At 42.9% G+C, this 16,633-nt stretch overlaps 1 protein-coding gene across 1 annotated transcript; it reads left to right on the top strand.

Moving 5' to 3' along the window:
* Positions 1–1,246: 1,246 nt before the first annotated feature.
* Positions 1,247–12,766, top strand: MRPL23 (mitochondrial ribosomal protein L23). The gene is made up of 5 exons (XM_075502336.1): positions 1,247–1,331; positions 1,470–1,592; positions 2,484–2,566; positions 4,434–4,507; positions 12,403–12,766. The coding sequence occupies exons 1-5, from the start codon at positions 1,306–1,308 to the stop codon at positions 12,565–12,567; spliced, it is 471 nt and encodes a 156-aa protein (XP_075358451.1). The 5' UTR covers positions 1,247–1,305; the 3' UTR covers positions 12,568–12,766.
* Positions 12,767–16,633: the final 3,867 nt, after the last annotated feature.

Here is a 16,633-nt window from a genome sequence, read left to right as displayed (position 1 = left end):
TAGTTTTCAGCACACAGCGTTTCTTAAATGCAGACAAGTCACAGTACAATACAGAGAATGATTCATTCAAGTATTACATTAAAATGTTTATTGAGGCAGTTAACCTACGTATAATATTAAAGCCCAATACTGAAGTGTGAATTACTTGGTTAATTCAGTGTAGATGTCGAAACACAAATGGCTGTTACTAAATTTGGGATGTGAGCTATTCTGTAGGGCCTGTTGTCTTTGCCAACCCTTAAAATGACCTGTTGGAAGGAAGCCCACCAGGGATGGTGGTTCTCCTCCATGTTTCCAAACTTGTGGCTGTTTCTGCTGCCTACATTCACACTCTGTGGCTCTCTGTTAACGCATGCTGCAGCGTCATAGATTCATGAGTGGTTTAGGTGGGAAGGGACCTTCAAAGATCATCTAGTCGAACACCCCTGCCGTGGGCAGGGACATCTTTCACTAGATCAGGTTGCTCAAAGCCCTGTCTAACCAGACCTTGAACACTTCCAGTGTGATGGGGCACCCACAGCTTCTCTGGGCAACCTGATCCACTGTCCCACCACCCCCATTGTAAAAAGTTTCTTCCTTATGTCCAACCTAAACCTACCCTCTTTCACTTTAAAGCTCTTGTCCCTTGTCCTGACATGACAGACCTTGTAAAAAGGATCTCTCTGTCTTCCTTATAAGCCTCCTTTATATACTGAAAGGCTGCAAGGAGGTCTCCCCGGAGCCTTCTCCCCTCCAGGCTGAACAACCCCAACTCTCTCCACCTTTCCTCACAGGGGAGGTGTCCCAGCTCTCCCACCATTTTCATGGCCCCCCTCTGGACCCACTCTAACAGGCCCCTGTCTTGTGCTGGGGACCCCCGAGCTGGATGCAGCACCCCTGCTGGAGTCTCACCAGAGGAGGAGAATCACCTCCCCCCTGTAACCATGAGGAAAAGACCGCGTGAAACGCAGCCAAGGATGCAAATTCCCACGGAGGCGCCATTTTGCAGGTGCTTCCTCCCCTCGCCCCTTGGCATCGCGGCTCCTCTGGGGAACTCTCCCCTGCGCCAAGACCGTGTCCCCCCCGCGAGCGGACCCAGGGAGCGGCCGGACCCCGGGGCGGGCTGTGGTTGTGGGGGGCAGCCGTGAGGAGGGGGCCGACAGGGTGAGGGGGTCAGACCCCCCCCGCCTCCCTCACAGCCGCCTCACGCAGCCCCACGCTGCCTCGCGGCGCTCCTCCGCGCCAGCAGGGGGCGAGAGCTGCCGCCGCCGCCGCCCCGCCGGGAGCCGCTCTCGCGCCGCGCCGCTTCCGGCCTGGGCCTTGGCCATGGCGACGGGCGCCAGGAAGGCCGTGTGAGCGGGCCGGGCCGCGGTGGGGGACAGGCCGGGCGGGCTCGGGTCCGGGTGACGGTGGGGGGGTGCCGGTCGGTCGGTCGGTCGGTCGGTCAGTCAGTCAGTCAGTCAGTCAGTGGCGTCGTTGTCTCCCCGCAGGTACCCGCTGTTCCAGCTGGGCGGCCCACAGCTGCGGATCTTCCGGCCGAATTTCTACATGCTCGTGGTGCGGCCCGGCGTGCCGCAGCCCGAGGATACCGTTCAGTTCCGCGTCTCCATGGAGTGAGTGCGGGGGCGGCGGGGGAACGGGGCATGGCATGGCGTGGCATGGTATGGCATAGCATAGCCCCCCGCAGCGGGAGCCGTCGTGGGTCTGGGCCTGCCCTGCCGCGGAAAGGGCCCAGCGCCGCCCGGGGGCTGCAGAGGGGCTGCCGCCGCTTCTAGAGCACCACCAACACCCCATCCCCCACCCCACTGCCACACGTCCCGACGACTCTTGTCTCCTCCTTCTGGGCTGCAGCTTGTCTGGTTAGCTGAAGGGTGGGAAGGTGAGGTACTAGATAGCGCCCTTTGGGCTGGGGGAAGGGGCTTCTCTATCAGGGAGACCTTTTAGAGGGCTGCGAGGGCACTAATTTAAGTACGAGCTTTGCTTGGCTCCTCTTCTTGAGTGTTAGTGAGGCTCAGCCTTCCCAGGGACAGGCTTAGGAAGAAGGAAGTGCTTATGAAAATGATCTAGAGAAAACGAGGTCACGTCCAGGTATTTGTCAGGACTCTTTCATCCTGGCCAATCTGGTTGCACACGCTAAAGCCCATAAGCCTGTGGCAAGATTAGAAAATGCTGTTCAGAAGATCAGAAAGGATTCTTGGCTTGGGCAGGGAGAAAGCTTACCCAATCTCGCTGAATACAGAATATATCTGGGGTTTTGACTGTTGAGGCTACAGAGGATAAAATGTTTGTCGTTGTTACAGTTTATGGATAATGAATTGCCGTAGCAGTGTGTGATCTATGTTGAATTTATACTTTTGTGTGGTAAAGCTACCTTGGTTAAAAGGAGAAGATGTATTTATTCCAGAGTATCAACCAGTCTATAAATACTCTGGCTCTGTTTGATTTTATTTAAATATTTATTCTTTTCCTTCTTTCTTTCCCCAAAATGTGTTTGCATTGCCTAGAATGACAAAAGTGGATATCAAGAATTACCTTGAAAAAATATACAATGTGCCAGTAGCTGCTGTGAGGACCAGGATACAGTATGGTAAGTGCAGTTAAGTAATCCAAAGGGGTGAATACAGCATCCCTGCACAGCCAGAATAGACTTTTCCTCTCAAAAGGTCCATTAGATTTCAACAAACTTTGGTTCCAGGTGCTTAGCTGGTGATGTCTATCAGCTTAGTTGTTTATTTGTCCCTTCAAGTGAATATGCACCACTTCATATTTGAATGCTTTGATTAGATTATGACGTAAGTTGAGTTTTAAAAAGAAAAATCTGAATTTAAAAAGCCTTATCATCCTGACAGTTATCTATCTTGTGCTATATGCTTTTGTAGTTGGTACCATTTCTCCTTGAAGACCAGTAGGTATCTCGCTTCAGAGGGAACTGCTTCATGTGTTTCAATGAAATTAGTAATTAAACTTAATTTCAGCCATAGCCCTTTTTTTAAAAAAAAACGTGAGTTGAGATTACCTGGCATGCACACAGAGGAGGTGTTAGGGTTAACAAAAGGCAAAGTTTGTAGAGCAAAGAAAAATACTCTGTTAGACCAGTAGATAACGTCAGAAAAAACATCTTGACAAACTTTCAGTTTTTCATCATCTCTCATTACCACGTTTCTGCCACAGACTTGTATGCTTCCAGTCATGGTGTTCCAACCCTACAAAAAAAAACCCACCAAAAAAACAACGTAAAACCAACCCAAGAGAAAAAGAAAACACGTTGGTAGTTTAAGTTATACTGAACTCTTGACTTGGAGCAGGGGAACCCACCTCTAACTGAAATAAGCTATATTTATATAAGGTCACCTTTACATATGAATGCTTCCTTCCCCAGAGCTTCTCTGACTGCAGTTTGGGTGCAGCGCAAAGTCAGAAATATAATTTTCATGTTATTTACCTTTTTGATCACTAGGCAGTGCATTAATCACATGGAGAGTGACTTGTTGGTTAGGACACTTTTGATGGCTGGGTTTTTCTTTTTTTGTGCAGTGACTGTAGCAAAGGAATTGATTGATGTGTTTATAATGGTAAGAGTAGGGATGATTTTAAAAAAGGGAGAGGAAAAAAGATCTGTAATAGTGAAAAATGGAGAATGAAAGAAAAAGCTTCGAAATAAGGTTGTAAAATTTGGAACATATAAAAGAAGAAAAAGAAAACAGAAAGATAATCTGTAATATGCTTATGTGAAAAATAGAATTAAAGTCTTAAATACCGAACACATGCAATTCCAGACAGCACTGAAAAATATTCATGCTTGTCCTTATAACCATTTTGTGCCCCACTGCTAATGGAAGTGATGGTAGAATGTATATATTCAGGGATAAAAGAGGAAAGGGGGTTAGAACGTCTAATAATTTGAGAGCTTTAATGTCTGCCTAACGTGCAGGGAATAAATTGAACTTCTCACTCGCTTGTGACCAGCAGACTTGCAGAAGGTTGAGGTGCTTTGGTTTTTTTGGATGTGGAGTGTAATCTCCTGATGTATAAACAGTAGATCCAGCTCATAAGCTGGGTAGTAAAAATTGACAAGTTTGAAGCTGTTTAGTGGTCATTTCTTCCTTGTCTTCCTGAAGCTGTTGATGTTGGGAGGACAGTTTATCACTCCTGGCCCCCTACTCAGAAGACGTATCTCCTTGCTTCTTTGCAAACTTTGTGTGTGACTTGAAGGCACAGTGGCTGTCAGCAGCCTGAGTCTGGTGATGCCTCAGTTCCCTACTTGTAAATGAGGAGAGTAGTGTCTACCAGTTTCACTACATTTTAGTAATTGTGATACTGTGTTGGTACTGAAGAAAGAGTATTCCTCTTAACAATAAATCAGAACTACTGAAGTCCCCCCTTCAGCTTGGCCTTGCTTTGCCCAACTTGGAAGTCCTGGGAAGTAAAAGGTGGGACTCTCTTCATTTCTGCAGGTGCAAACAACAAGAGGAACCACAAGAATCAGAGAGTGAAGAAGCCAGATTACAAGGTTGCCTATGTACAGCTGGTGAGTTAACATGTATGCTTGTGGGGAAAGAGGAAGTGACTGTTAACCAGCCAAGCTAGAAGTAATGTTCAGTGAATTGTCTGGTTGGCTGAATATTTCTGCCAATCCTCTAATAATGACATTTTCTTTAATACGTTCCAGAATGTATAAAGAGATTTAAATGACTTAGTCTAAAAATCAAATTCAAACAAATGGTTAGTTTTCAGGTCCTGTATTTGTTTGAGGTCTGTGTGTAAGTTATGGTCTGATGTCATATGGTGCTGCTTTGCCAGCGAGTTTCATGCTGACCCTGTACTCTTGTGTGCTGGAAGGTTCACGACTTGTGTGGTTGATTGCTGAAATGTCCAGTAAGTGAAAGAATGTATTGTAAGGGTAGGGAACTTCTTATTAAAGCTTTTTTGGATTTCGGAGAAGACTAAGGCTTATTCTTTGGACAGCTTTTAGTCATGTCTAACAAGCGTGCTTTGTGGCTAAACCGGGTTCTGAAATGTATGTTGGTTGCCCAGTGGAAAAGGAGCTTCATGTTCTTACGAATTTCTTTCATAACAGGAGCATATTATAGTTTAGACTTCTCTTGGGCTTACCTGTCCCTATGTAAAAAAGAAGTGCAACCAGTGACAGAAAACCCCTTCACATACCAAAATTACATTAAAGGAATGCTATTTATGGTTGTAAAACCATAAGCTCAAAATTGCTGTTGGCAACACCACCTCAGTGTTACTCCATCCTGGGACAAGGATTCAGTGTGGGGGGAACACTGTATGATCTTAAAAACTGCATAAGACTTCATATGGACTTGGGGTCAAACTAAAGAGGCACAGACAATGGAAAATCTGATGGTTTTTTAATTTTTCAAAGTTTAAATGTGCTTAGAAGTTTTTCTCTAAGCCCCTTCTGGGAAGGGGAGTGGAAAGAAAAGTGAGGAGAGCGTGTTTTTCTAGACAGCTCTTACCTTTAAAAGAACAGTATGAAGTACAATGCTAATAGTAAGTAACAGAGTTGTATTTAGATGAGGACTAACCTTGATTTACTGTGCTGAAGTTAAAAGCAACCTCATCTCCATGAGGACTTTGCATTATGATGGAAAAAAACCACATTCCTTTTTCAAGGAAGAGTCTCTGCTTTGGTGGGCGAATTCTTCCTCCCGGATTGTCTGTGCTAGGTTTTTGTCTGAGAGAGATCAGGTATGAATGATTCATTAAGAACACAGCTGAGGAATTGAATCCCAGGAGTGATGTTTTATCTTACAAGTTGCTTTCTGTGAGTGTTATTTCTTAGTGGGTAATTGCAAGCACTTTCCATTGTCACGGCCTCTTGCTAGTGACTTCTTTGCTTTTAGAGACTTGTTTGCCAAGATTGAAGCAGACATGGATCTTTAGCGAACTGTGGTTAGTTCTTAATTTTTATTTCACTGTATTTAATGTAGTCTTGTTTCTTTTGTCTGCTGAGTTGAGAAGGAGGTAGTTTGCAACCCAGAGATGCTCAGGAGGAAGGAGTGGGAAGCAATATGCTGCTGTTCTGTGGAGCAAGCCACTCATTTAAGGAGTGCCTTTGTGCATTTATTTCCCATCAAACCGCTGAACCTAGAATAGTTGTGAATTACCTTAAGGGCAGCTCCGTGGTGGAGAGGAGAATTACGCAAACTAGCTTGGTACTGGAGGCAGTTGGACACCAGTAACTCTGGTCATTCCTCCAGCCTTTCATTTTGTCTGCTGGGGAAATTAGTCTGCACAGAGCCCTGTGGTACTGTGGCTGAGGACTGCTCTTGGTACATGAGACAGTAAGTGTCTCTTACTGCATTGCCCTGTACTGTGAGTTTTTAAAGAAAGTCATGTTTTCCATCTGACCCATGAACGGGGCCAGGGGACCAGCTTTTGGTGTTGTACTTCATCCCAAGTGAGGGAATCCTGACCATTTACTAAACTCTTGTCAGTGAAGGTCGGTCTGTGCGTTTTCCCCTCACCTCATTCCTAGTCTCTTTGCTCTCTTTTTTTCTATCGTTGTTGGTGTCTGTTAATTCCTTTAACATTATGGTTTGTCTGTCCTTTTTTTTTTTTTTTTCCTTTTTCTTTTTCCTTTTGTTCTTTGTTTTTCATCACTGGCTCTGGTGTCTCAGACAGTGAGCTCCCAGTTCTGTGTTAACACCAGCTTTAAACAGTGGGTGAGGCCAGAAACCCGGTGTCATTTCTGAAACTGGAGGTTTTGCCTTCATTCTCATTCATGGTGTGGTTCAGGCTGTAACAGGCCCCATGCAGTCCATTGTTAATATCTGCCTAATTTAGGAAAGTCTTTGGTAACCACTGTAAAATCCTTATTTTCATGAGAATTAGTTTGCATCTGTCGTGAGTCAGAGTAGCTGGGCTTTCCCACCATTTTTACCAGCTGTGTTTTCTCTCATTAATCCAGTCTCAAGTTAAAACTGCTTATGACTGGAAAAATAAGGATGTGTTTTTGGAAGGTCTTGGATTGATCTTTCTATTGCCCACTAGGTGGAAGTATTGCTCCTTTCAGCATGACTTGGTAGCCGCTGTGGTGTGGTTTACCTGAAAGAAATTTGTGTATATTCTCATGACCAGTTATGCTTCCCTGCTTCATAAAACATCACCTTATGTGTCTCAGCGCAACATACATATCCATTAACTTACTGCAAGTGTCTCAAAGGTGGAAGGTGTATGAAGTCATAGTCAACATACCCTTAGGTGTCAGATTAGTGCCCCAGCTGTTCCACATGTAAGAATTGTTGTCCTTTCTTTTCCAAATACTATTTCTTGGAGATTCAGAGCTGTTTACTTTATTCTCAGGCTGTAACTGGACAAATACATGATCTGTCCAAGCATAATATTTTCACACTAAAAAAATACCTCAAATCATAGAAGGCTGTGGATCAACAATATCTTGCCATTCCAGAGCCTGCCTGCCTTTTTTCCCCTTTTGGAATGTGGTGAGAAAGGTTTAAGTTAGAGACTTATGACCCTGGGTATCAAATGCTACTTTTTTACGCTGTTTTATTTTTTTAATTAAAAACAAAGATATATATCTTTGTGGAGTAGATAAAATTAATGTAATATAGCAACCTTTCTCCTTACTCCAATACACTTATAATTATCCTAATGTTATTAAAAAAAAAAAAAAGAAGAAAGCCAGTGGGAAACTTTACAGTTGCATCAACATCAGGGAAATTTAAAAAACCAACAACATCCCCTCCTCCTCCTTCAGTGTTCTCACTGGTTTAGCTCAACAGGTGTTAGCACCCGTGGGAGCACAACTGTAGACAAGGCTCTGGAATCCAGACCTATTTTTAATTAAACCTGTTTTGAGAAATCTAATGGAGATGGCTGTAAAAAGGAGTCTGACCTTGTCAACATGAGGACTAACACCTATTTAGCTGCATGAATGATGGCACCGGTGGGAACATTTTTGCAAATGCTTTCTCCTCAAACCCTGTTTAGAGTGTCCGGTACATTCATAGTAATTAACCCATTTACACATCAGATGTGACAGCAGTTTTCTTTTGACATGTAGTGAATTCAGAGGAAACTTGGATGCTCCGTACGCTGTGTCATTCCTGTGTGGATTTTTGAAGTTGCTTTCTGTGCTGTTTTGCCATACATTTTAACATCAGATGTTACCGCTGCAATACTAGGAGATTTGTTCAAATGCACTGGATTATTAAACTTAGCTGCATTTGCTGCTACTGCTGGACTGAATCCCGTGCTGTTGGGAGTCCAACATTTTTTTAGTTAACGATACTATAAACATCACTTTTCTCCTAATTCTGAAGGACAGTAGTAAGTGCTTCAATTATCTAAATAATCAGAAGATCTCACAGTTGTTTACATGATCAGTGTTTGCTGCGTCATTCCTACATAATGATATCTGTGCTGACCTTCTATTCCTACTTTTCAAGGGACGCAAAGGTCAGAGAAGTATAAGTGAGTTTGTGCAGGATGATCCTTCCAGCAATTTTCTGACATGAGGCTCAGCAGTGGAAAGGCTAACACTTGACTTCATAGGCCTAATTATGGTCACTTAACCTCTCATTAAAATGAATGGAGGCAATTTGTACCACTCGATGTGATAACTCATTCTACAGACTCGGAGAACAAGGTGTGTTTTCAGCCTTTCTAACTAAAAAGGCTTGAAATCTAAGGGGATAATACATGTTTGATGCTTAGGTCACTTTTTATCTTGAAGGATGTTAGCATTTAACAAATGAATCCTCATAAGACCTTGTATATAAATCAGTTTTACATTTGGGTAGTGCTGAAGCGAGGATTAGGGTTGTGCAGGAATAGAAGTTTAATGGCTCCCATTTCTGTAATCTAAACACTGGACCACACATCTCACTGGTACATAATCTTAGAATTTGTAGGAAAAAGGGATGTCTCTGGGAAGACCCTAAATTGAGAATAGCAATGCGCAAAATCATCGCATTGCCTTTATTTTTTAGATGTTTTAATACTGCCTCTCTGACTTGCTTTGTTTTTTTTCTTCTTGTTTTTTTAACATTATGAGAGCTCACTTATATCTAAGAGCATGCAGTGGTAGAGGTTACCCTGACAAACTCCAGAGTATCAGTGTATCACCTCACATTGGTAAAAAAGTTCTTTTGCTGGCAGTGCAGTATTCAGTTCCAAGACAGACAAAATTATCTGAGCAAAATGATTTTTTTGCCAGTGTCTGTCTTTTTTACAGGATTTTCTTTCAGCATAGCTATGTCGGGTAGGAAGGTGTGTGTTCCTTTCTCGCTCTTTCTCTGTGCTTCTAACTAAGGTGATTATGCTGGCAGAAGTTCTAAAGGAGGACCAAGCCCTAGCCTTTTTATAGCCCATTTCAGCTTACATCAATCTCAGTAATTCAGTAATTAAAAGGATGACCTTGGTTCACTGTTTTACCTTTGCAAGGTAAAACAGTGAACAAATGCAACGTTTAGGAATAAGTCAAAATTTTGTTTTCTGGTTGAATATGCCAGCATTTCATGTTCTAGCAGTTTGCAAACCAGATAAAACGCTGTTGAACTTGGTAGAAGTTTAGTTTGCTTTATTTCAGTTAGGATTTTATTCTGAGGATGCATTTATCATATGGTTGTCAAATGGTTGCTGTATAGAAGGGAAAACTTTTACAAATTAAAAGTGTAAGAAAAAGCAGCACTGCATAAAGGAGTGACGATCCCTCCATTCCTTTGGTAGGCATTTTTTTGAGAAGGTGGCATAAGAGCTTGAACCTCAGTAGCCTCTGGCATCATGTGGAAGATGCACTGAATGTAAATATGCCTGGACAGACTCACAATCCTTTATGTAAGTTGATGCCTTTTGGTATTTTTGAAATTTTGAAATACCCAAGATACAGGCTTCTTTTGAAAACTAGCTACTGAGCATGCACAACAGCTATTTTTCATACAGCTTTCATCACTTCAGAGTCTTACAGTGCAGTATTACTGCATAGTATTGTTACTTAAGATTTATCAACCTTCAGTTCTCAGGGTGTAATGTCTTGGCTGTTTCGAATCGTGTCTGGCTGCCAGCCAAAATCAGAATTTCTTCACAAAACAAGAGCTGGAAAGAGCTAACTTGTCTGTGCTGATTTTGATTTATTAAAAGACTCCAGATACAGATTGACATTTTCAGCTTAATATTTGACTTTCACCAGCCTTGAAATGGGAACTGTGAGCACTTTGATAAACAGCTGAAAGGTTTGTGTGGTTTCACTACAGCCTCTGTGCATATCTTTTTTTGGTTTTTTCCCCTTTTTTTAAAATAGTAACTGTTTTGCAATGCTTAGTGAATTACCATGGATGTTGTTAGTATGCTTCAGGGACAGCTTTCCTTCATTCTCCAATAAGGGAAGTGCATTGGTGCTGGAAGCATACCAGAATGGAAGTGCTGCATAACAAGAACAGTCCTTTACTACAGTGTTACCAATATAAATAGTTCTCAAATTTTCAGTGTAGGTGGTATGCCTACCATGTTAGCCTGAATTGTTTTCTGACTTAACTAAAATGGCTTCCTCTCCAGGGCAGACGAGTCCTTAGAATCGGCCCGGTCTGTTCTTTAGGTACCACAGGGCTGAGTGACCCACCTGCAGTGCAGTTAAAATGCAGTATTTTTTTGTAATATAAACAAATTCTTTTCCAAATGCTTCAGTGTGCTAAATTCTTGGGCAGTGCTTGGCCTCAAGGGTGCTTGCTGCTGATCCTACTGCAGGAAGAGTTTCAGTAGGCTACAGCTTTGGGATTGCTCAAGGACATTGATAAGGCCAGTTTCTGTGCCTTGAAATGGAACTATGCTTTAATTGTCATAGGACAGCTATTATAAGCATACCTGTTGGTAATTTAAAGGTACAAAAGAGTTGAAATCCCAGAGTGTACACAGTGGAAAAGAAAACCTTGATTTGTTCCAGTTGATCTTATCCAGGCTAGAATCGAGGACAGAGCAATGTACACAGCAGCTCCCTTGTTGTTTTTGTAGTATGGTCAGGCTCTTAGGAAACCCCCAAGAAGTATGCACTACAAAAACAACTGGAGCATTGCTGGGTATGAGTTGATATTTCCTAGATTCTAGTCTGGATAAGCTCAACTGGGATAAGTCATGTTTTTCCTTTCCAAAGTGTATGCTTGAGGTTTAAATTCTTTCACACCTGTAAATTACCAGGTTGAGTGTATATGGCTGAATGAAACATAGCACACATTCAGCTGGGTCAGGGGCATGGTGATGGTTTTTTTGGATTTAATTATGTCACATTTCTGATCCCAAAATGTAGTATAGGTAGCCGTGTTGTGGAAGGCTTCTTTCATGTCCTTTGTGGAACCATTTCATAACTGGGCCTCTTGTTTTATTTTATTTATTGCACAAACGTAAAGAATGGCTAATCTGAAAAAAAAACCCCTGTTTTCATCTGAAGCAATTAAATGATTTTGTTGAGATTTCTGTATGGGGTATTCTGCCAAAGATGTAAATGTATGGTAAGGTTTGTAAGTATTTTGGACAGTAATTTTAGAGTTACGAGCTATGAGTTATGAGTTTTATTATGCAAAGTCCCATACGGAGTGGAAGGGCTGATACTGTTGAGTTTAATGAAGTTGTGCTTACTGCAAACACCACTAAAAACTAAGTAGATAATGTTAATGGGATAGAACATTTCCACAGAATAATGGTTTCCTGCTGTTAGATAAAAACCAGAGACCAAGCAAATATTTCTTTTCCAAGTGGGAGACATAGATCTGATGATGATGTTTCATTAAAATGACTTATCTGTTAGGCAGAATGACTGATGCAGATGTAATCACTTTAATCTCATCAGTGATGTATTAGACAGATTGTTCCCACTGTAATTGTTTTACACTATAGTCTTTATTCCTGTTGATAAGAGACCTCTAGTATCTGTTATTCCGTATTCCCACATTACACCCTACAGTAACAGCTGCTAGGACTGTTCTCTCTTATCCTTAGCTAAGATCTAAACAACTGTAACCACTACCCATATCCTGAGTGTTAACATAATGAATGCCTGCTCCACCATGTATTTCCCTGATGGTGTTACTTTAACAAAATCACTTATTTTGCTCATTTTGCTTTTACTGTATGACTTGTACAACATCTCTGAGCTGGTTCAAAGTCTTTGAAGAGGTGTCCATCTCCTGACCATTCGTGTGTAAAACAAAAAAATAGATATCAATGTCTTAATTAGCACACAAAAGAGGAGAGGCTGAAGTTAGCTTTTTTGGGGGGAGGGATATCCGTGTATCTTGGGGAGAGGGGTGGAAAGAGATCTTGGGAGGTAAGAGGCACCATTTTGCACTAGCTGAAACTTCAGGGTGGTCTTTCATTGTAAGTATATTCATCATAGCTACTGTAGAAAGGCTGGAATGTCTCTCTGACCATTTGTTTTCTCTTTAGGGCCAAGGACAAACCTTTCAGTTTCCCAACCTATTTCCAGAGAAAGAACAAGACACAGAAACTCGCTCTTTTGATGACTTCAAGAATACATATATGGAGAGAGAGAAGCAGAGGCAGAAAGGTGACCCCAGACGAGGTGGAGTCCCCGATTGGTTTGGACTTTGATGCAACAAGCCAGCTGCCTTTCTTTAGATTCAGAGGGATTTTGATCAGCCCAACTTGCGCTGTTCCCTTCTTGTAATGACCGAATATTTATTCTTGAGCAGCCCTTGCTAGCGTGCCTTTTTTCCTGGCTATTTGTGCATGACTACAACAAAAGGGCCCTAAAGAAATAAAAAGGTAAAATAAATCTGACTGCATCAGGTCTTTCCTGTGAACTTGTGGACTATTTCTAAAATGTGGAATTGGTTGTTGTTGTTTCTGACTACGAGAGTGTCATTGTGCTTTCCTTCTTCCTGCTTCTACGGATTGTTTTGAGTAGAAGTAGGAGGCATTTCATTTCCCAGAATAAGTGTAGTTTGCATTGAATACAATGTGTAAAAGTCAAGATAGGTCAGTTGGAGGTGGACGTGAAGGTGTAGATAACTAGACTATAGGCTCAGGACACAGGGTTCCCTTATTGTCAGTAACGGTGTCCTACTATCCTGTGAATTGCCTTCCTTGCAAAGTGACCCCCCCTTTCCTGGAGATGTGTGTGTGATCTGATTGCACTCCTTTGTTGATGGTTGTGTGGCATTTTGGAGTCAGGGTTTATTGGATAGGCTTGTGACCAGGCATGTGTATGTTTGATCCCCAGAAGCATCAAGGAACGGACAAAGGTGGTGCACAGTCTCTGCTTGCTGTTGTGCAGTGCAGGTGGTTGCCTTCTGTGGCCAGCCTGCCCTAGGAATGTTTACTGGCATGGCTGTGCTAGTATTCCTTGCCCTGTCTGCAGCTACCTTGCAGTGCTGGCAAGAGTCCTGTGTGGACACAGTCATACTGGCATAGAAATGCTTCTACCAGTGTAGGCTGTTTTGTGCTCAGGACTAATAAAGAGACTCTTTTTACTTTTTCTGGTGCAACTCCCTCTACTTCCAAGTTGCTGATGCCAGGGCAGTGGTAGAACTTTTCTAGGCCTTCAGGGCTGCCACGTTCAGGTTTTTCATTTCTTGGCTCTGCAGCTGTTTCTCCTTGCTTTGATGAGGATATTTTTCCTTTGTCAGGTAATGTGTTCTGCTGGTATGTAAGAAACAGCAGGGGAAAAGGAGGACTAGGAAGGAATTCACTACAGATGGGGAAGGATGTGTTTCTGCAGGCCATTGGTTATAGCACCAGCATATGCAGGGTTAAACGTATGGCTGACGTTTCCCCGGCTTTTGAATTCTGCCACTTGGAGCAATTGGCAGGGTAGTGAATGAGCCCATGTCTTGCACGCTTCTACCCGGGTGCTCTCCTTTATTGTTCTGTGTCCGAACTTCTTGTTTGGACAGCTAGCGAGATGTTTACAAGGAAACAGCTGTTCCCCAGGGAGGCAATCCAAGTAGAATTTTACGCACCCCCTTCTGTACATTAGTCACCTCTTTCCCCCTGCTACTTCCCTTATGCACAGCAGTCCATCTCCTTCTGTGGTTTGTTGCTTACAACCCCAGTGACTCTCCCATCCCCCTAACCCCAGTGACTCTCCCGTCCCCCTCTTTGTCCATTTTCCAAGGGGGATCATGCATGATGATCTAAGTTAGCTGGTGCTTAAACAGAGAGATGCTCTCAGAGAGGAGGGAGATAAGGGAGGATTGCTACTCCCAGCCTGCCAGCAGAGTTACAATAGCAGATGTGGAAAAATACTGAGTTCACTGAAAACAGTCTTACGTTTGGCATATCTGCAAAGCCAACACTTCCGGAGTTTTGTAGTGACATGTGAAACTCCAGGTTAAATCAGGAGCTGGCCTGCAGTTTTAAAGTAGGACGACTGAATTTGTCTAGATGCAAGGGTCTCTCTGCTGTACGCAGCCTCCCTACCGCCCCCTCCTTTTTTAAATGTATTTCTTTAAAGGGGCTGTTCCTCAAACTCCCAGCTCAGTGTGGAGCTGATCCATATTGGGGCTGGGGCTTTATTCCTACAGTATAATGTTATGGAGTTTGCTATTTTTTCTTCACTTTCCTTTGTGGTTACCTCCAATATAGGTAACTCCTTCACCATGGTGAAGACAAAATGAAAAGAATTCATCTAGTACTGCCATATATCTTCCTAACTGCTTGAGCAAGCAAACAGTCAGGTATGTCATAGTTCTGGATAAATGAGGCTGTATTCCATGCGTTAGGTGTAACAGCAAGAGATACATTAACCATCAGCCTCTCTGCCTTACCTGTTACGGTCCTCAGGAGAGGTTGGAGTCATCAGCTTCTGTACTGGCATTGAGGACCCAAGCTGAGAGGAGTTTATTTGCAGTCCCAAATATGCTCTAGGCTGAGTGAGTATCAAAAGCCCCTGGGTAGGTCTACCATGCTTTGTTACTCTGTGATTTCTCTGTGGGTAATTTAATTTCTAGCGCATGTTCAAGACAGGTTTCTGTCTGGAGTGGCACAAAAGGGAAGAAATAGAAAGGCGAGTATACCTGTATCTATATGAAGTTGCTGCAACCAAATTCTGGCAGATACTCAAGCTGCTTAAGAGAGCAATGTTACCAGCTACCTCTAAAATAGTATTCCTGTGAAATTAAGGTAAGATTCAAAAAAGAAAATTCAAAGCCCCTGACCCACCATTATTTGCTTTAATGCTCCTGATTGCCATGGAAGTGGGATTAAAAAGATGTCAAGTCTTTCCCAGTCCCTTGTTGGCCAGTGTTTCTGAGGAAGTGCCAGTGCTTAATATGATCTGGTGCTTCACAAATCCCATCCCCCAAACTGTACAGGGTAGAAGATAATGGAGATGATACTTGAATATGAAGGCAGAGATTATATCGTGCACTAGAGAGAAGAACAGCAAATGAGTGGTGAAACTAGGACAAGGACTCGGAATTTCGTAGTTTTGTTCACTAAATAGTGCTCCTTCCAGCACATCCTGATGTTTATTTTGGGTGATGCAAGGGATTGGCAGATCCTATGAGGTCACACCTAGCCCTGCTATAAGAGGTGTCGAGCTGTCCTTGGCTATGTCAGCAGCCATACCTGTGGGCCAAGGATTTGGATATACGTGTGAATAACTTCTCCAAGGACAAAAGTAATAACTTGGTTGAAGAGGCTGATGGTCGCTGTGGTGCAGGACAAGCCACGGCCCGCACTTGGCGTGCACAGCTCTGCAGCTGCTGTCTTCTCTGACGTGCAAGGGAGATGTTGAACGCAGTTTCTTTCCCCTCTGAACGTGTGCAACCCCCCAAAGAGAGTAATGTGCTGGAACAGTCAGCGGATGCGCAATTGACTGCGTTGGCCACTCTGGTGGAGAAAGGCATCCGGCTACGATGAGCTTTGTCCCAGCAACGCCAGTACACTTCAGAGGGAACGTGCAATTGCTTTTTTGTTTGTTTGTATTCATGATTTTTTAAAACAAGCCAAAACAGAATTGCAGCGACAGTGAAGTGACTATGTACTGTGGCTTTCCTAACATTACAGCTTTGAAATGAGTTTTGTGCTGTAGGTCCTACTCGGTTGGGTGCTAGGAACAGGTTCCTTGTTGGAAGTGGATCATGTAAGAATGTGTGGGTGTCTGCAGGTGACAAAATTACTGTGTCTTGTAACCACTTGTCACCTGAGCATTGCTACGTGACCTCAGAGAGTGCAAATATTTGTCTTCACAGTTACCTTGAAGTAGGAAGGCATATAGCGCAGCTCAGCTGGTAAGTGGTTAGACACAAAGCTGCGGTAGCTTCATCTTATGTGTATAAGCCACAGTATGTCAAAGATCAAGTATTGCTTGCAGATCAGCGGCCAGTTTTAGTCCTGTGCATAATTCCCTGTTTGTCAGTCTACTGGTGATTAAGAGAAGAAAAAAGGCTAAATAAAATAAATGATAGGAAAGAAGTAAGTACTGCCTTGTGGTGGATTCCAGAAAAGGCATATTCTAATCCATTTAGCAAATATTCCTGGTCTGTGCAAAGGAAAGCCAGTAGGAAAATTTTGCTTACTTTATCCAAGGCCATCTTGCTATGGAAAATTTCTTCATGGCTGAGGAGTTCCCAATCCATCCAGGTTGTCCCAATTATATCAAAGTTGGGGTTTTTTTCAGGAAAATTATTTTACTTATTTGAGTTTTCAGGTT

This window comes from Mycteria americana, chromosome 5 (genome assembly GCF_035582795.1).
Source record: "Mycteria americana isolate JAX WOST 10 ecotype Jacksonville Zoo and Gardens chromosome 5, USCA_MyAme_1.0, whole genome shotgun sequence".
NCBI classification, from domain to species: Eukaryota; Metazoa; Chordata; class Aves; order Ciconiiformes; family Ciconiidae; genus Mycteria; species Mycteria americana.
Note: the sequence above shows the minus strand (reverse complement) of the source record. Positions and strands in the feature narration are given on the sequence as shown.

Excerpts from the sequence above, each read along its gene's own strand:
- MRPL23 (XM_075502336.1), top strand. The coding sequence starts at position 1,306 with ATGGCGACGGGCGCCAGGAAGGCCGT. Across the intron at positions 1,593-2,483 it reads CAGTTCCGCGTCTCCATGGA|AATGACAAAAGTGGATATCA; the intron begins GTGAGTGCGGGG and ends TGCATTGCCTAG. Across the intron at positions 2,567-4,433 it reads GAGGACCAGGATACAGTATG|GTGCAAACAACAAGAGGAAC; the intron begins GTAAGTGCAGTT and ends TCATTTCTGCAG.